At 50.2% G+C, this 19236-nt stretch overlaps 1 protein-coding gene across 1 annotated transcript in view; it reads left to right on the top strand.

Annotated features, from left to right (window-relative positions):
- KCNA2 (potassium voltage-gated channel subfamily A member 2) overlaps positions 1 to 17553 on the top strand; it is a 55096-nt gene extending 37543 nt beyond the window's left edge. Inside the window, exons 5-6 of the mRNA XM_031936511.1 lie at positions 5422 to 5761; positions 6207 to 17553. Coding sequence (XP_031792371.1) covers positions 6368 to 7867 — 1500 coding nt within the window. The 5' untranslated portion in view covers positions 5422 to 5761; positions 6207 to 6367 and the 3' untranslated portion in view covers positions 7868 to 17553. The remainder of the gene's footprint in view (positions 1 to 5421; positions 5762 to 6206) is intronic.
- Positions 17554 to 19236: the final 1683 nt, after the last annotated feature.

Raw genomic sequence — 19236 nt, forward strand, 5'->3', positions numbered from 1 at the left:
CCTTCCTTCCTTCCTTCCTTCCTTCCTTCCTTCCTTCCTTCCTTCCTCACTCTCTCTTTAAGCCTATGAAGCAAGGGGGTAGGGGGGCCTAGTGTCCTACCTATTTTATTAGTAAACTGCTACACAGAAAGGTCAAGTGAGTGAGCTTGGGTCACACAGACTGCAGTCCTGGTCAGATGCCTTGCCTTGTCCTCCCCTTTGGGAGCCTTTGGGTCCTGACTCTTGCACCACCACTGCCTCAAGGCCCTCAGTTAAGGTATGAACAGTTAATCACCAGCACCAACTCCCTTCTAAACCAGATTGGCGTGAAATCAGGTTGCCTCCAGGAGAGACGACCCCTGGGGAATCTTTGTTCCTGAGACCAGAAATTGAGCCCAGAGGCCTGGCACCGAGCTAACAGTAAAAGTGGACAGTAGAATGACATGGTGACTTATAAAGTCACACAATCTTGAATTCTGTTCCAGCCTCACTACTAACCAGCTAAATTACCTTGGTCCTCTCTGAGCTTCAGTATCTTCATCTGTAAAATAGACACAATGATATATTTCCCATTGGCTGGTTGCAAGGATTAAATCAAATGATCTCTGGAGGGCTGTCAGTCCAGTGTCCTCCTGCCCTGCCTACCTATGGGTGAGTGCGGACTATGCCAGCACATGGGTGAGTGGGCTGGTGGGGAGCATAAAGCAGAAGTGGAAGTCATGCCAGGAAGGGGAGCTGGTTCCCTGGGAGTGACACCTGAGAAGATTCACAAATGGGAAGAACTAAGAGATTCTGCCTCCAGTCCCTCTGTGTGGGTGTGGGTATGTATGCACACACAGTTATAAACTCTTCTTTTAGATGACCGTAGTCACCAATCACTCACTGTGACAGCCACCACAGCCCTTCCCTCTGCTGAGGGCAAGGCCTGGCTCTCAAGCAGGAAACGAAACCAAAGGGAAGGGAGTGGTCTTTGGGGATCTTCACCCTGCCCAGGGAAAGGATCAAGGGACACTCTGGCTGCTATTGTGTGGCCAAAAATCAGAAATGGAGCCCACCACAGAACTGGAAAGGGAGCTCAGTTAAGTTAGCTGGCTGTCCATTCTTTATACTAATTTTGTCCTTATTACCCTGTAAAGTAGCTTTGCTCTCCCGTTCAACCAACTAGGAAACGAACAGTAGGAGGCTCAGAGAGTGTCAATAACTTGCTCAAGTTCATACAGCTAGCAAGTGTCAGTGCTGGGAATAGGGCCTGAGTTCTTTTCCTACACAGCACTGCCAAACCAAGGTACTGACAGATACTTTTCAGGGCAGAAGCCCTGAAATGTGCCTGAACAACTGTTATGATGGTTCTTTTTTTTTTTTTCCTTCTTTAGTTAATTTCTTTTGTTGTTGTTGTTGTTCACACTTGAGTTTAAAGGATGGAGAGAGGAGGACAACATACCCCTGAGGCCAAGTCACAAAATAGAAGCAGAGGTCAGAGGAAGATCTCAAAGAGGGAAATGAAATTCAAGGGCTACTCATTCCACCTGCACAGTGTGGTGTGGGAGCTAAGGGCACATGTCCCGGAATCACAAAGAACTAATTCCAGTCCTAGAGTCACCACTTATTAACCTCGGGCAGGTGATTTCACCTCTCACTGCCTCCATTTCCTTTCCTATAAAATGGTACTAATGTATACACTAACTTCTAGGGCTGTGAAGATTAAATGTTGCCCTGGGTTAGAAGTGCTTAGCACAGGGTCTGACACATGGTAAGCCCATATCACCAATTATGACGATTGATTCTCCTTCAAGGGCTTTTCTCTGTCCACAGCTTCTGTTTTCAAGAAGGAAGGCAAAGGAAATGTATACATATGATCAAATGGATAAACTATCTGACTTTGGCCACACAGGATTATCTGACTTTAAATGACAGGAGAATTCAGTGTGCCAAGTAGGAGAAACAGAGCCCCTTGGTGCTGGTCAGGGGAGGCTTTCAGAAAGAGTATATAGGGAAGGGAACTGGCAGTCAATTTGGTAGAAGGGTGGAAATGGTGAGATCTCAGGGGGAGTAAAGGGTGGGGCAATCTGGGAAGCAGAGGGAATAGGGCAACAAGGACCTGGTGATTGGGAGCCTGGAGAAACACCCCAGAGCTAAGCTGGAGGCTGAGAGCTATGAGGAGAGTTTCACAAGGAAGCAGAGCAGAGAAATCCTCATGTATTCAGTGTCTGCTGGATGCTAAACTGATTCAACAATTCAAACCTCACCACACCCTTAGGGGCATCCTGATTTTTCAGAGGAGGACACTGGTGCCCAGAGAAGTGAAATAACTTACCTAGTAACTGTTAGGGATTTATGCTTCCATCTGGCTGCCTCCAAAACACCCCAGCCGTTCACTGACTGGGACACTGACAGGCCAGGTTCAAGGGACTCTAAACCATACCAGCCCTTCTCTATAGTCATCTGTCATCCTTCAGGCTCCTGGAGGCCACTGCCCACCCAGACCACCCCCTGCAGCTCTAGGCAGGCTCCCAGTCTTCAACCACACCTCACAGACTACCACTAGGAAATGCCAGAATCCGGAGTCCGGCCTCCTGGGCTTTCCGGGCTCTCCCCAAGAGGTACACACATAGAGAGGAGGGTCTCCTGGCGGGAGGGTGGGGGAGGGCCCAGTGGGGACTTCCCGATGCTAGAGCCCCTCTGAATCCACAGCTCCGTATCTACCGCAGTCTGATCTCAAGGAACCACCACTGTTTGGCACACCTGTCTAGGTGACCCTGACAGGGACCTGGAGAACAGAACTAGCAGGGGCTTGAGGCTGTCTTACGCCTCCCCAGAAGCACCCTAGACCTTCTCAGATGCCCTATCTGGGCAGAAGGCAGGCTGGGCTTCCCACACACATTTCCCGAAAGCAAAGGGCATCCTCGTCTGCCCACCTAGGGTGCTGTAAGCTGCACTCCCAAGTCCAGAGCCCCGTGGGCCAGCTGGCTTTGCAAGTTCTGCCAGTGGGCCCGTTTTGTGAGTAGCTGACCCTTCCCAAGGGCAGCAGCGTGTCCCCCAGCCTTCCCTGCCCGGGCCCTGGGGGAGGGAGTCGGGGAGTGGAGAGGGCAGCCCTGCAGTGCTGCCTGTTCCTGCGGCTCCTGTCGGTGGGGGTGAACACAGCAGAAGAGTTTCTGCCACACTGCGGACCGCACCTGCTGCATTTCCCTGCGAAGCCAAATCTTTGCTGGGTAACAGGGAGGTGGGAAGCCGATCTGGAGAAGGGGTCGCGACGGCGGGAGAAAGGGCAAGAAAGGGGTCTGCAGATCCTGTCTGGCGGCACCACAATAATAGCAACACGTCTCCCGTGGGGCTGGATCCCGCCGTGGGCCTGGGATAGCTGCTATTGATTATCTCCTCCTTGCCTACTTCATTACGTTGGCAGGAGCCTCTCCCCAGCGCCCCTCAACTTCTGCCCTCCCCAGTCTCCCCGGCCCAGCAGCACCCAGCTGAGCTCTCCTGGAGGTTCTGGTTAGTAAGCCGGGCTCTGCCAAAGAATGTTTTCCTCGCGGGGCGGGGGCTGAGGCCCGGGGGCCAACGAGGTGACGAGCTCGGTGGCGGCGGCTGGCAGCTTGCCGCCCCAGCCCTGGCCCCCGCCGGCCCCTTTAATTCGAGTTTGCCGTGGAGCCAGGTGCGGCGCTGCGTGGCGCGGTGCGGCTGCGGGCGGCGGCCGGGAGCTCCGTACGCGCCGCCCGCGGGACTGCAGAGCCGGCTCCCGGCTGGCCGCCCGCACCCCGCCGCCGCCCGCTGCTGGGGTTCTGCCGGCGCTGGCCGTAACCCAGGAACATGGAGGCCCCGGTGCCCATCCGGAAGGGTAAATCCGTGTAGGGGCGTTTCGTGGCACGTGCTGCCTTGCCTGCCCGGCGGCGGCGCCCAGAGGGGCTGCGGGGCATCCGGCGGCGCAGCGTGCAGCACAGCAGGCTTGGGCTGAGTCCTGGGCGGGCAAGCCCTTGCCGACCACTGCAGTCTGCTCGGCAAGTCCCGGACCGGGGAGATCAAGGGGAACTTGCACCCTGCTCAAGAAGAGTGCACAGAATGGGCTCGGGACCCTCTGGGGTTTGCGTGGCGCGGGGCGGAGGGCACGGAGAGGAGCTGGTGGGTGGTGGGAAGTGCAGCTGGCAGCAAAACCAAGTCTGGTAAATAGCGCGGGTTGGAGGACCTGAACCACTTGGGACGGCCGGGCTGCATTCGCCTCTTCGGCACAGAATAACAAACAGCTTTGCTGCAGAGAGGGCTTTCCCCTTCGCTGGGGCCGTGGGCTGCAACCGAGCCCCCGCGCTTAAAAGGAAGCTGAGATCTGGGGCAGCAGCCTGGCGCCGGCTATTCCCCACCCCCAGAGATCAGGTTCCGGGATTTTTGGGTGGAGACTGAGCCTCGGCTGTCCCTCGGCTGGACCCCGGGGGCTTAAGAGCTGAGCTGCGCTCGGGCCCGCAGCAGGAGCCGACCGCGCGGGCAGGAGGGGGTTAAGGTGGCGCTAGCGGCCGCGGCCAGCGGGAGGGTCTGGTCCTCTGCGCCGAGGCGAGCGGTGAGCGCGCCGGACGGAATCCCGGCCGGAGCCCGGGGCGATGGGGAGGGGGCCGAGACCCCTCCCCGCCCTGGGGCCTGCGGGATTGGGTCGGCAGGGGGCCAGTCCGGAAGCCGGCTTCCTCCAGGCTCCCCCTCTCGCTGCTGCCAAGCAGCCTCATAGCTAGGCAGGCTGAGCGTTTGTTCTGTGCTCCCTGCTGAGGAGATGTGAGGGATTTTCTCTTGGGGGAGAAATCAGTGGTCGAGCGCCTGCCCAGCTCAAATGCCACCCGGCTCAGAGGGAGGCCTGCGGCCCAGGGATCCTGGAGGGAGAGTAAGTTCATCCAGCTTTGGTACAGTGGCGACTTTGTTGTGTGGGGTCTCCCTAGATGCGCTCTGAAGCAGTCTGTGTGTTCGGGGGCGGGGGGGGGGGGGGGGGGGCCTTGTTTTTGCGGTGGGGGGGGGGGGGGGGGCTTGGGGGGGGCGGGGGGGGGGGGGGGCCCGCGGGGTGCTTCTTTTCCAGGACTGGCTGAGGTCAGAGCTTGTAGACAGGCTGCAGTGAGCTAAGCCCTCCTCTTGGGAGCTGCTGTGCCCTGACATGTGGGGGTAGGAGTGCTTCCTCCAGAGTCCCTCCTGAGAGCAGCTGGGGACTCGGGACCTGGATCAATCCAGGGTGGCCCCTGGATAAGGCAGGCCCAGCTAAGCCTGAGTGTTGCTCCCTGCGAGAAAGTGCTTCAAGCTGATGGGAAGCCTGCCCAGAAGAGGCAGGAAGGCTGAGGGGTAGTCCTCAGGCCTGGCATCAGAATGGAGGGTGGGCATGGGGGCCTGTCACCTCCCATGAGGGAAGCTGCTAGACCCTCCTAAATCTTGGCACCAGCTGCCCAAATGCCCTGGTTCCACCTTGCTGCTGTTTTTTTCCAGGCAACGTCACACCTCCTGAGGACAGCCAGGACTCCAGCTTTTGCTGAGCTTTGCATCTTGCCTCCTTCCTTCAAAGGAAGGCTCCAGGCCCATGCTCGGCTGTCTTCAAGTCCCGCATGCCCCTTGGCCAGGCATCACATCGCCCCTCCAGCCCAGCCCAGTCCTAGAGCTCACCTCCAGGACCCAGAATCCGCCCTCCTGCCCAGAATGACTCACCATTATTTCTAGCTGGAGTGAGAAGACGTGATGGGGAGTTGGGCTGCCTGTTTGTGCATCTAAGATTCCTGCAGCATCTGATCAGCTCTGCAAGGAAGAGAGCTTCAGGTTCCTGTCTGGTCAGGTAAATCAGTCTATCATTTAATAACAGCCTTGTGTAGAATCATTGGGGTAGAGGCCAATGAGGAAGACCCAGGCCCAAGATCCCCCACCATGAATACCTCCCTGGGTATGAGTATCTGAGACATTAGTGCAGCACCTGGGAGAGGGTCCACTTTTAACCTATTAGCATGGGGTTATGCTCCACGAAGCCTGTGTGGTACAAGTGGGCCTGTACCAGCCACCTTCCCCCAATGCAGGGCATTCCAGAGGTTCCTTGAGAGATTGCTACCTGCTCCCCCTGATTCCCAGACAAGTTACAAGGTGAAAGGAAATTTTGCTTTGTTGTTGTGGTGGTGGTGATCATGTTTCTGAACTCTTGGCTGAGAGATGGGAGACAAAAAGTGGCAACCCATGTCGGGCTGCCAATGCTGAGTAGCCGCATGTCAATAACTGCCTCTGTCTTTCAGCCAAGCGAGGCTGTCTCTCCAGCTCTCAGAGAGCTCTCGGGGCTCTCCTGCAGGAGACCAGGCCAATGCTCCTGTGCTTCCTGGGGCCAGTAGCAGCACCCTGAGCTCCCTGCCACCAGGCAGCTGAAAGGCATAGCGTGAGGCGCTTCTCAGTCCCAATTATGACAGTGGCCACCGGAGACCCAGCAGACGAGGCTGCTGCCCTCCCCGGGCATCCCCAGGACACCTATGACCCAGAGGCAGACCACGAGTGCTGTGAGAGGGTGGTGATCAACATCTCAGGGCTGCGGTTTGAGACCCAGCTAAAGACCTTAGCCCAGTTTCCAGAGACCCTCTTAGGGGACCCAAAGAAACGAATGAGGTACTTTGACCCCCTCCGAAATGAGTACTTTTTCGATCGGAACCGCCCTAGCTTTGATGCCATTTTGTACTACTACCAGTCGGGGGGCCGGTTGAGGCGACCTGTGAATGTGCCCTTAGATATATTCTCTGAAGAAATTCGGTTTTATGAGCTGGGAGAAGAAGCGATGGAGATGTTTCGGGAAGATGAAGGCTACATCAAGGAGGAAGAGCGTCCTCTGCCTGAAAATGAGTTTCAGAGACAAGTGTGGCTTCTCTTTGAATACCCAGAGAGCTCAGGGCCTGCCAGGATTATAGCTATTGTGTCTGTCATGGTGATTCTGATCTCAATTGTCAGCTTCTGTCTGGAAACATTGCCCATCTTCCGGGATGAGAATGAAGACATGCACGGTGGTGGGGTGACCTTCCACACCTATTCCAACAGCACTATCGGGTACCAGCAGTCCACTTCCTTCACAGACCCTTTCTTCATTGTAGAGACACTCTGCATCATCTGGTTCTCCTTTGAATTCTTGGTGAGGTTCTTTGCCTGTCCCAGCAAAGCCGGCTTCTTCACCAACATCATGAACATCATTGACATTGTGGCCATCATCCCCTACTTCATCACCCTGGGGACAGAGTTGGCCGAGAAGCCAGAGGACGCTCAGCAAGGCCAGCAGGCCATGTCACTGGCCATCCTCCGTGTCATCCGGTTGGTAAGAGTCTTTAGGATTTTCAAGTTGTCCAGACACTCCAAAGGTCTCCAGATTCTAGGTCAGACCCTCAAAGCCAGCATGAGAGAATTGGGCCTCCTGATATTCTTTCTCTTCATAGGGGTCATCCTTTTCTCTAGTGCTGTCTATTTTGCAGAGGCCGATGAGCGAGAGTCCCAGTTCCCCAGCATCCCAGATGCCTTCTGGTGGGCAGTCGTCTCCATGACAACTGTAGGCTATGGAGATATGGTTCCGACTACCATTGGGGGAAAGATAGTGGGTTCCCTATGTGCAATTGCAGGTGTGTTAACTATTGCCTTACCGGTCCCTGTCATTGTGTCCAATTTCAACTACTTCTACCACCGGGAGACAGAGGGAGAGGAGCAGGCCCAATACTTGCAAGTGACAAGCTGTCCAAAGATCCCATCCTCCCCTGACCTAAAGAAAAGTAGAAGTGCCTCTACCATTAGTAAGTCCGATTACATGGAGATCCAGGAGGGGGTAAACAACAGTAATGAGGACTTTAGAGAGGAAAACTTGAAAACAGCCAACTGCACCTTGGCTAACACAAACTATGTGAATATTACCAAAATGTTAACTGATGTCTGATTGAAACCTATTACCATACTCACAGCTCAATGGAACTAATGCAGATGTTGCATAATAGCCTGCATTGTAGTCAGTGTGTTCTACAGTGTGTATCTGGTTCTGCATGGAAAGCAATAGTTGTGCAAGTGACTTTTGATCTTTTGACTTTGATTTAGGACACAGAATATCTATCATGGCTTTCATGCACATCCTCATCACCGGCTTATGAGTTTCCAAAGACTGGAGTCACCTATCAAGCTAGGATTTCAGAAAGACATTGAGGCCACCTCATAGCCAATACACAGTACACCATATCAGTGCCATCATTCCTTCCTAATGAAATGCACACAACATCCAGGAGATGCACTCCCCTCCCCGCCATCCCACCACCCCATTTGAGCCCACCTGTCCTTTCACAGAGGAACACAATCATGGTTTAGCTTTAAATAGCTGATGTTTACTCAAAAGGCCATTCTCATTTTTGCATTGAAAAGAACACACAGTCCTGTGTGTTGGAATTACTTTCTGTGTCACAGGCTGAGGTTTGTGAATTGCAATTGCCAAGTAGATGCTCCGGAGGCTTGTGTTTCATAACGGAAAATGCTGCATTCTGCTTTTTCTCTGCAGTGTCAATGTGAGGGAAGCCCGGGGGAGGGACAGTTAGTATAACCGAATATGAGTTGTCAAGTTTCACATTTGTTCCCTTAGGCCTATGGGGAGAAGCTAACAAACCAACGGACCTCTAAGCCTCTGATTCACCATTTTTGCAGGCTCCAGGGTCACAAAAAAACATGTCTCGTTTCTTACTGGAGTTTGCAGACATCTGCTTTCCTACTGATGTGGCCCGGCTACACTGACACTGCAGTGAAATTTACCAGTGATGCAATAGAGCTGCATGGGTGTTTGTTGCATGAATCTCAATATTTAAAACACAGGAGATAACCTATTTTCCTAGTAGCCTACACAGTATTAATATTTAGAGTATTAATAGGCTTGGAATGGTCTTGAACTAGGGGTTTGTTTCCCATCAGAAGGCAAAATCCCTCCATCAGGGGAAAAGATAGACTATTTGGAATGGAACTAAAACTTCTGGCCCCCCAGCCTAGCTATCCCTGTTCTTCTAAACAGGAACGCAGACCTCTGCAAAGCCAGGAGAGTAAGCAGGGAAGGCAGCATCTGAACACCTCACATGACTGCACCTTAGGAAATAACCTAGTCACGGGCATGACTGTACAGTGGACCAGGGCATCTGGTCCTGACGACAGGCAGGTCTGTGGATCCAGTGTATATAAATATATATCGAGTATCTCTCTTTCACGCGTTCCTCTACCTAGCTAGCGATAGGAAAAAAAAATGCATTTGAACATTGTACAAGCTTATGCAATATTTTTGACACAGGGCAATTTATGCATGTGTTTGACTATGTGCACTAGGGTGTATATATACACATACATATGTGTGTATATGTATATACATACACACACATATATATATATATTCATTTTCTGGAGTTCAGGTTCAGGAGCAAATCCACTGCTTGGTGGGTTGGCTGTCTAAGAGGCCTAACGGGTTAATTTGTCTCATTGGTAACCCCACTGGGCCTGGGTTTGCTGCCATTGCCTCAGACACTCCAGTATCCATGGATTCCTAGACGTTAGAATTGTCTTTCTGCCCTCCATGTGCTGCAGCTTCAGTTCCCATGGCTGAAGCTTGTCTTACTGAGTGCACAAGGGCCCCTTGGCCCTCACAGTTCCAGCTGTCCTGGGCCAGACCCACCCTGGGCCTCCTCTCTACAGTTCATCCTGTTCATCGTCTCCATTTTCACCTTTACCTATGCCACTTGGATCTTATTATCATTTGGCTCTGCATCTGTCACTTTCACGAACCTTTCCCTAAAGAGCCAGAATGGATCCCCTGCTTTGAAACCAAGGACACCAAGGAGTAGGACTCCCTGGGACCAAATTCCGCTGATCTGGACTTAAAGAGAGCCTCCTCTATGTGAAAATGTCTGAAGTCCAGGACTAAGGGATGGAGTCCCTAGATGATCCAAAGGCATCATTTTGATCTCCAGACCCACACTCTCACCCCGTTAAACTGGTAATGAGACCTGCTTTTTAAAAAGAACCAAAGGATGGGTAAAGAATCATTTCCCACCCCCTAGAACAGGTAGAGTGCAAATGAGCACTGCACAGCCTAAAGGTAGACAGTAGGTTGACCCTGAAATGGCTTCAGGTAGGGGGCTTTTAACTTACCAGACTGGGCTTCTTTGCCTTTTGACAGAGTGGCTGAATTTTCCCAAACAGTGAATTGCAGGGGTCGGGCTGTGCAGGGGTGGCTCCAGCCCAGGCCTCACTGCTGCCTAGTCAGTTGTCTTGGGGCATGGGGCACCAGCTCAGGGTGCTAGGCCCAGGGTGCTCATTAGTGCCTGGTCACCCACATCCCCAGGTATCTGCAGGGCATCCCACGCCCAGCACAAAGCCTCTGTGCTTCTCTTCCTCTCCTTCATGGGAGGTGGTGCTGAATTTCCAAGACATGGGGTGGGAGGGACACAGACCTTTGGAAAATGGAAGGTAAAGCAACCCATATCTGAGGCCTAGGTCAGGGTAGATAGTTTATCACAGTGTCGTTGGCCCAGGACTCTAAAATGTTCACACACAGTCATGTACGTTCACCACAAAATAGATACACTGTTGTCACACACAAACATAAAACATGCAACATGTGCAAAATACAGACAGACCAAGTTAACATAAAAGCAAACACAGAAGATATATGGTTATAACTGTATACAAAATGCACACTCTGCACAGATACAGAATTTACACAGAACATACACAAAACACAAACATACACCACATACAAATACACAACCTGCAACTCAGATGCAAGATACATAAAAAACTACACGGACAAAATGCATATGCATATAAGATACACAAAGGCTACTTTACCATTGTTTCTACACATGAAATACACGTAAACTCACTATATACACACAATGCATTTACTTATAATAGGCACACAAGATACATAGCACACACGCTCAGAAACGTCACACAATACACATGAAATGCGGACATATGCTCAGACCCATTGCCCTGCCCCCAGAGCTGTGAATTAACAGGGACAAACAAAAGATCAGATTTAATCACCTTTCCCTGGCCTGTGTTTATATCCCTCAGTATCCTTCACGGAATCTCTTTCTCTAGTCTTTTCTCTCACCACCAGATTTCAGTCCTGAGAAATAACTCCTAGGTTTCAAGCAGAAGGATGGGCCACCACATCAAGCAGATATCTAACTCTAACTAAGACCGGGAATTGCATGGGGTCTCTACCAATTCATCTTCCTCCCACCAGAAACCTGGGGGCAGAGTGTGGAAGTACCTGGGACAGCTGGCAGCCTAATATAGGCCTCCTTGCCATGACCCTTACTTCCTTCCAGCAAATCCACACAGACAACCCAATAGCCCAGGCTCCCCTTCTCCCAGCACCTGGGATCTCCCGATTCAGCCCATTCTCTTAAAAGCAGTAGTGGCTCAAGAACTGCAGGATCTTGAGCCCAGGACCAGGGTGAAAATGCTCCCAACATTCTCTAAGCCCACAGATCTTATTGCCCTTCCATCCTTTGCAGCTTTGTTGGGGGCAAGGTCAGGAAGTTGAGACCCTATAGAGACCTGTGTCTTAAAATGAGCCACCTTTACTTGCTTGTGGCATTTCACTTGCTCTTGGGCATAAGCCCAAAGGGGCCAACTCCTGATTCCCCTCTGGGGATGTTCAATCCCAGGCACGCTCTTCCTTTCCCCCTTGTTGGGCTCCCCTGGATGCCCTGCCTCCCATCCAATTGCTATGCAACCCGGTTCAGCCTAAGTAAAAAGTGATTAAGAACATACATCTAAGGCTAAATAAGCTAACACTTTTTCGAGGGCCTGACTTTATCCAATATTCTAAGGCCATATTTAAATACTTTCTAAGATTACCCCACCATTTTGGGTTACTTTTGGAGCCGGTTCTTCCTGTCAGTAGGACTAGCTGAGAGCTGAGTGCATTTTAGCAAAGGCTTCACCCACAGTTGAAGTTAGGAGTTGCAGTCAGGCCTTGGATCAGGTCTCACTCCTGATTTCTACTCCTGCAGCCATCCCATTGTGGCTCACCCTCCCTTCCAGTGATGGTCACAGCTCCCAATCTCTATAGAAAAGGCAACAACAGCAAGGAATGGACATGTGGGTCCAAAACTTGTGCATTGCTGGAAACTTGTGTTTCCAAGTCAAGATACCATTCCCGTTGGCTTCATCAAGTGCCTCTGTAGACTCATTTTCAAGAAAGTTGGAGTTTTCAGGAGGCCGAAAAGGAAGAGGCCCGGGAAAGGTGGAGAGATTATCAGGAAGAAAGAGTGGCTGAGCAGGTCAAATGTCAGAGTAAACTTTTTAGGAGCCAACATTTAATTAAGAAAATAATTAAGACTCTGTGCTTCCTGAAACTTCAGTGATACTTGACAACGATCTCTTCCTTCTTCCCTGCTTGCCTCTGTCCCTCTCACCTGTACTTCTGAGGCTAGTGTTGGCATGTCACCAGGAGGTTAGCCTTTTAAAAGGGGCCCCACGGGAGTGTGCCTCTAGATTGCATTAGCCCAGTATGGAAAGGGCTCCCATGGAATTTATGTTGGCCTGAGACCCCAGCCTGGGTGTTCATGTTGCTGCTCCGTGTTGGGAGTGCCCAGGACTAGCTTATCCTACCTGTTCTTCCTGGATCTATCACTATATTGTAGTGAGGACTCTGTCACTGTCAACCCAAGTGGAGAGAGGACAGTACCCTCTGAAGCTCCTCAGGCTGGGGGATCCACACTGCCCACAATACTAGAGTCATAGAGGCTGACTCCCCCAAAAGGAAACTATAGAACAGTGTGCAAATCGCATATGAAGGTGGCACCACTAACCCTATGTCAGGCAGGGGAGCACAGTGCTTTAACTTGTTTATTCAAGAGAGGGGATGATGGTGCTGAGCTCTGCTCCCCAGGGCTTTCCTGGGGCCCATTGTCATAACAGCTTGTATGTAGGTGATGGCTGACTGGTCTGTGAGGACTATAATGTCCATGGTGCTCCTTGGTTACACAATGGAGGTTCCCCTAGCCTTGGCAAGGTATCCATTGCCAGGTTTGAACTCATGACCTTAACCTCATTAACATCATCAGCCACCTGAGCCAACCCGCAGAGAGGGGGATGCTGGGAGCTGTCTCAGTAGCTATTGTGACCATCATCTCTATCTTCAGACTTGACCCTTGTTGAGTCCAACCCCGTTCCCCTATCAAAGCAACCAGCAGGGACAGATGGAGGTAGGGGCTCCCCTACATGCAGGAAGGTTCTCTTCCTCAAACTAACCTGGTTTACTTTTCCTTTCTTTCTGCTTCCCTTCCCACCAAATCTCAGCTTCATCTCTCATAGTTTGTGTTTGAATATTTTTAAAGAGGAAAAGTGCAATAAAATAAATAGTGACTGTTTTCTTTAGCAATAGCTCTTTCAAAATCTTGCTCTCAGGACTGAAAAGTGATAGATAGTACCTGGATTATCAGATAATGCCCTTGACTTCTGGGGGCTTGTTAACAGTCTCTGTAGTTTCTTCTTCCCACGTGTTCACATGACTCCTGTCCTCTGAGATCTGACCTCCTTCTGGAATGGACACATATGCTAAGATGCAGTGTATGCACAAGGAAGGCCTGTGAGAGGGCTTTGTCGCTCTGTCTCTTTCCTGTGTGCATCTCTATGTCTCCATGTGTGTCTCTGTCTCCTCTCCCTCTGTCTCCCCATTTCTGCCTGCTGTCACACAGCATCCTTACAACCTCTAGGCACAAAAGTTCTAAGTTTATGTGACCTCTTCAGCCCATTTCGTTGACTTTCCCTCAGTCTGGCAGATGTAATGGAAGCCTACAGGAAAGCACTTCCCAATAGATAAGAATCAAGCATCCTGAGCCATTACAGAAGATCATTTCCATGCACTAAAAGCCATTACTTGATCCTTTTGCTGCCCTTCCTCCCTTCCCCAGGGAGATGGATGCTGAGGGAATGTGGCCTGGAGGTTTGCACTTGGGATCAGTCCCCTGGGCAGATTTAGGAATTGCCCTCTAACTCTCCTTCAGAATAAGCTGACTTGCTCGACCAAAGGGACTCCATGAGAGCTGCAGAAGGAAGCAAGTTCTTGTGGGTTTCAGTAGAAGTCTACAGGGATAGAAGTTTCGGTGGTTAGGGCATGACATTAGTGAAATAAAGACTCTACCACCCGCTAGAGTGTGCAGCTGCACAAATATTTGCACACATAACCAGGGGATTCAGGAGAGTCCCCTTTCCTAAAACATCTGTGAGGTTAAATGTTCAGACTGGACAATCAGGGAAGGCTGGCAACCCCAGGGTCCCATTCCATTCTTTTTTGATCTACCTTGCTCTATACACATGTGTACAGCAAAACCTCAGTTAACTGATGGGGAAACCTCAGGGACGGGAACATCCTGGTTGCTTTGCAATTATGGTTATTTGAGTGGGAATGGGAAAGCATGTCTGGTTCAACCTTTGTTCCTGAGAAAAATATTTCCTAAGTAGGTTAGCATAAACTTTCCTGCCTTAGTTAAGTAAAGAGTTTGAAGATAACAGGGACCTTGCCTTGCTCAGGGTCAACACTGTAAACCTCAGTGCTTATTGTACAGAAGTGGAGATAGGTGGAGAAGACCAAAGAGACAGGCTGAATGACTGCTGGCTACAAGATAGACCTGGAAATGGGCCACTGGGGCACATCCTGGCTCATCAGATAGAGCCCTTGCTGTCATTTGCCTCTTTCTACTGAAAGTATAGTAAGAAAACATAATTCTTGTCAATCAAGGTTTTGGTTAATTGGTCCTGAGTTTTTAGAGGTTTTCCATATATACATATATTTGTGTGTGTATATATATATAGTATATGTATATATGTATACTATTTTTTAAATTATAGAATTATACATTGACCAGTCTCCTTAGTTTCACTCATGTGGAATAAATTTGGCAATCCAAGGAATAAACTGCATTTATGTGCATTTTTTGAATGACCTCCTTTGCATTCTTTTCACCTCTCCAGTTCCACTTTTTTTTTTCTGCTTAGGGACCGCTCTAGAAGGCAGATCTTTCATAAAGAAAGAACAGGCTCCAGGATCACCTCTTTCCTTTCCCTCCCAGGTGGCGGCCTGACTCAGGGATAAAAGGGAAGTCTGATCTAACAGCCAGGTGCTTTAGCCTTTCTTCTGTCTGCCCCGGTTGGCTATAACCTCATCACTGAGGACCAGATAAGTTATTCCAAACTTTGTACTCGAGGGGAGTGGAAAGCTTGATGACCTGGCAAAGGATTGATCTATTTAGCATTCTCTTTGTCATGGGTGGTGCCCTAGGTATGAGGTTTGTGAGATCTGAAAGTAACATTCCAATGAAGAACTAAAGCACATCTCTGCCACACAGAAGGCGAGGTTTGTGGCAATCAATGGAACTAACAAATCCATTCTGTTTTTTATTATGACTAAACCTAAGTTGAGGGTGTGGGTATTAGAGCAGCTGAAATTCAGTTGCCTCTTTGGGGGTTAGCTGTACACATCACTCAAGAAACAGCTAGGTGCAAGCTAAAACCTGCTCTCATTCTCCCTCTTGCCTGCCAGTGTGTTAGATCCATGGGAGACAGTTTCTCTCAGCCTCACCTCTTGCATTTGATTGTGTGCTTTCTACATGGATGGAAGTGGGAGGAATTTTTCACTGTATCTGGAGCAATTGAGGTGGTGCAGGGGTGTCTACCATCTCCTCACACCCACAGAAGCCCTCCAGTCTGGCTATGTTAGTTGTGATTAGGCAGCAGAAGCCCATAACCCAGACTTGGCATGACTATCTGGTGAACTGAGGCAGTTGAGGTGGCCTGTCTGGATGGCTACTTCTTGTACTTTATGAACCTCAGCGTGGAAATGGATATAACTTTCTGTGCTCCTGTGCACTCCTAAAATAGTCAAATGTGTTCCAGATGAGTTTGCAGCTGAGAACTCCCTGCATCATTCCACTGATGGATGCACAGGGCATGATTATGTAATAATGTAGACAGCTACTGCAACATCTAGATCACTGAGGGCAGTGTAGATGTGGCTGTGTGCTAGGACCCTTGGTAGCTATCCAGAGGACTCAGTCCTGTGTCTTTCTGAGTCTCTGTGAGAAGCCTCTAAGCCCTGCTTCTCCTTGAAAATGATTCCCTAGACACCGAATGCCTTGTTTGTATGAGTGAATAAATGCTCTGGGCTGCTAGAGAAAGCAATAGGAGGAGCTGGTAGGAAGAGAATATTCAGGGGCGCACTTTGCTACCAAACAATTTCCATGTCAGCTGCTAACATTACTGCCTTTTTAGCCTATGAAGTGTAAGGCAAGGACTTTGACCTGCCAGGTGGGGCTGGAAAGGAGCACATCAGCTCCAGGCTAAGAAATGGGATAGAAAAGCAAGAAGAGAGACCTGGCTGGCTTTGGCGGGGGTGAGTCTCAGCTCCTGAGGGTTTGAACATGCTCTGTGCTTGCCCCAGTTCTGCCTTCACGTGGGATCCAGCGACCCAGTTTCCTTTTGTTGTCGTGCTTGGATGGTTCCTTCATTTGAAGGGCCCCAGGAAGCTGGAAAGTCCCATGATCAAGCTGTAGCCTGCTGAGCAAACAATACCCCAGCCAAATTGGCCTCTTCCTGGTTTTCTGCATCCCTGCACCCTTCTCTCCACTGAGGATAATCTTGGGACAGTTGAGATTAATGGTGCCAGCAATCAAGGAAGATTCTCTTAATTTTCATCAGGGACATAGCTGTAAAGCTCATGAGTGGAGGATGCTATTTCCTTTTCCAGACCTGTGTGCTTATGTGCTTATATAGGCTGTCTCTGGAGATTTTATATTGTGTATATGTATATGTGTGTGTGTGTGTGTGTATATATATATATATATATATATATAGAGAGAGAGAGAGAGAGAGAGAGAGAGAGGAGAGAGGAAATGACTGCCGCTCACTTAAGCTCATGCAGCACAGACTCCAGTTAGGGTTTGCACTGGCTTCCTTGCTGCTTGTGCATGACTCTTCAGCTGCCCTCCTGTGTCCTGTCTCTAATAATTGCTGAAAACTCAAAGAGGTAGATAAATAAGTCTCCTTGGGATCAATAGCAGAAGGAACTCCAAGGCTGATGGTAAAGCTTCGTAAGGATGATGCCGAAAGGGAACTGGGGTCTCCATGGTGATAAGAGGCTGGGGACCAATGAGAGCTGAAGGCGGAGCAGGACTTGTGGGGAAGACTCATGGGAGTTGGGAGTCATTTAACTATTTGTTTGCTTCTTGAAAATTTAGACACCAGCTGTAACTACATTGCACAGGATGTATTGATATTATCATTCTTGCTGACATATTCTGGAAGCTTTCAGCCCCACCAACACTGCCCCGCCCAGGACTTCTGCAGCTGAGAGTTCCTGTGTCAGTAGGGTCTGATATTTGTACATAGGTTATACATATATGTGTACATATGTGCCTCAATGAACATTGCCTGTCCACCTGATCATGGGTGTACATAGACTTCATAGAGCTCCACAGTCTTTTGTAAATATTGACACAAGTAAATAAGTATATAAATATATATTACTGAGGATTTATTTTAACATCATTCTGTGTGATATGAAAAAAATAAAATTTTTGACAGACACTGATGGTTTTCACTTCTTTCTTGCCTGCTGGAATTATCGTCCCTACAACATGCAAGTGTGCTTGCCTTACTCTCAGCCTAGTTTCTGTGACCATGAGGGTCCAGGCAGAGACCAGGCAGGATGGGAGAGGGTCCTCCTGGATGCACTGGGAATCATCTTGGCGTGTGCCCACCTTCCCTTGACTGGGAGCCCTGCGCAGACAAGGCAGAGTATGTGAATGGGAGGGTAGGTGGGTGCGTTTGAGATCTCCCCAATTACATCAACACTTCCTGTATCTTCCATGGAGCTGGAGGATGTGTGGGGGTGGGGTACCCAGTTTGAAGACCAAACACAGTCTGGGAATCATTTAAATGCAGCTGCACCCACATTTGCAGGTCTTGTCCTCAAACCCACCCCCACCTCCGCCCATTACTGCTTGAAAATGATTCCCTAGACAGGAGTCTGGACCAACCATGCTCTCCACTCTCAAGTGAGGAGAATGTCTATCTTGGCCTCCAAGATAGAGACACAGAGCACCTCCGTGGAGAAGATCCTAACACACACACACACACACACACACACACACACACTGCTGAGGCACATCTGTCTGATTTCCTCTGAGGGCTAATCTAGTCCTGAACTCCCCCAGATTTAGAAGGCTCAAAAGAGGCCATGGTGTGGAGTATGACTGCAGGGAAGTCGGTGCCTCAGTCACTGGCAGGCACATCCCACCCCTGACCACCGCCCCCCCACTCCAAATATCCAAACACCGAGGTCTCTTATTAAAGATCTTTAGTTTTACCCCTTAACAATCTACCATGCCCTGCCCCTAGGAAAACTGACCAGCCAAAGCAGCTGGGCTCCTCACCCTGACCTCACCTTCAGAAGGATGTGTTTCTGGGTGCAGGTACTGAGGTGACAAGGGAGAGTGTGGCAAAGAGACAAGTACCATTTGGGACAGCTGCTGCTATGGGCACCTTCATATTGGGCATTTCCCCCACCACAGTGGGGCTCTAGACCTCTGCAGAACAGCCTCAGGCTGACTAATGGAGTGGGGCTCCCTACTCCAAAGAAATGGGAAACTGAGGCAGCCTCCCAGGCCTGGTCCCTCCTGCTGGGACTACATAAGGAACTCCTGCCTCCAAGAAGCTGGGATGCTGGGAAGATAGGAGCTGGGAAGAATTTTGTCTAAGCAGTCAGGGACTGTTTAGATCTTGTTAGGTAAATTGTTAAGTTAGCTCTTGTTAGGTAAAAGCAAGGAGGAAAGGGAGGGAAAGGTAGTAGGGATGTGTGGAAGCTGCAACATCAAGGTCCCCATTCTTCTCTCCACTTTGGGGAGGAGAGCTCAGCTAGTTCAAGTGCAGCCCACCCATGCCACTTATGCACACCAAACCCTTCCCACCTGGCCTGAGGCACCTGCCCTGTACACACTTGACCACCCTGGGCTCACCCCAGCCAATAGCTCCCGCTTAAGAGGGGCACTTGATGGGGTGGGGGTACAAGTGGGGAGCCCTCCTAGTCCAGGGGGCCAATGTGGTAGACAGGGGGAGCAAAGCTGACTGGCACAAGTGAGAAAAATATTAATCCTGGAGAAAGAGAACAGCTCTGGAGCCAAAGGCTTGGGTTTAAATCCCAGCTCTGTCACTCACCAGCTCTGTCACCCGTGAGCATACTCTCTTTGATCCTCAGTTTCCTCACTTCTA

This window comes from Piliocolobus tephrosceles, chromosome 1, assembly GCF_002776525.5.
Source record: "Piliocolobus tephrosceles isolate RC106 chromosome 1, ASM277652v3, whole genome shotgun sequence".
In the NCBI taxonomy this organism is placed as follows: Eukaryota; Metazoa; Chordata; class Mammalia; order Primates; family Cercopithecidae; genus Piliocolobus; species Piliocolobus tephrosceles.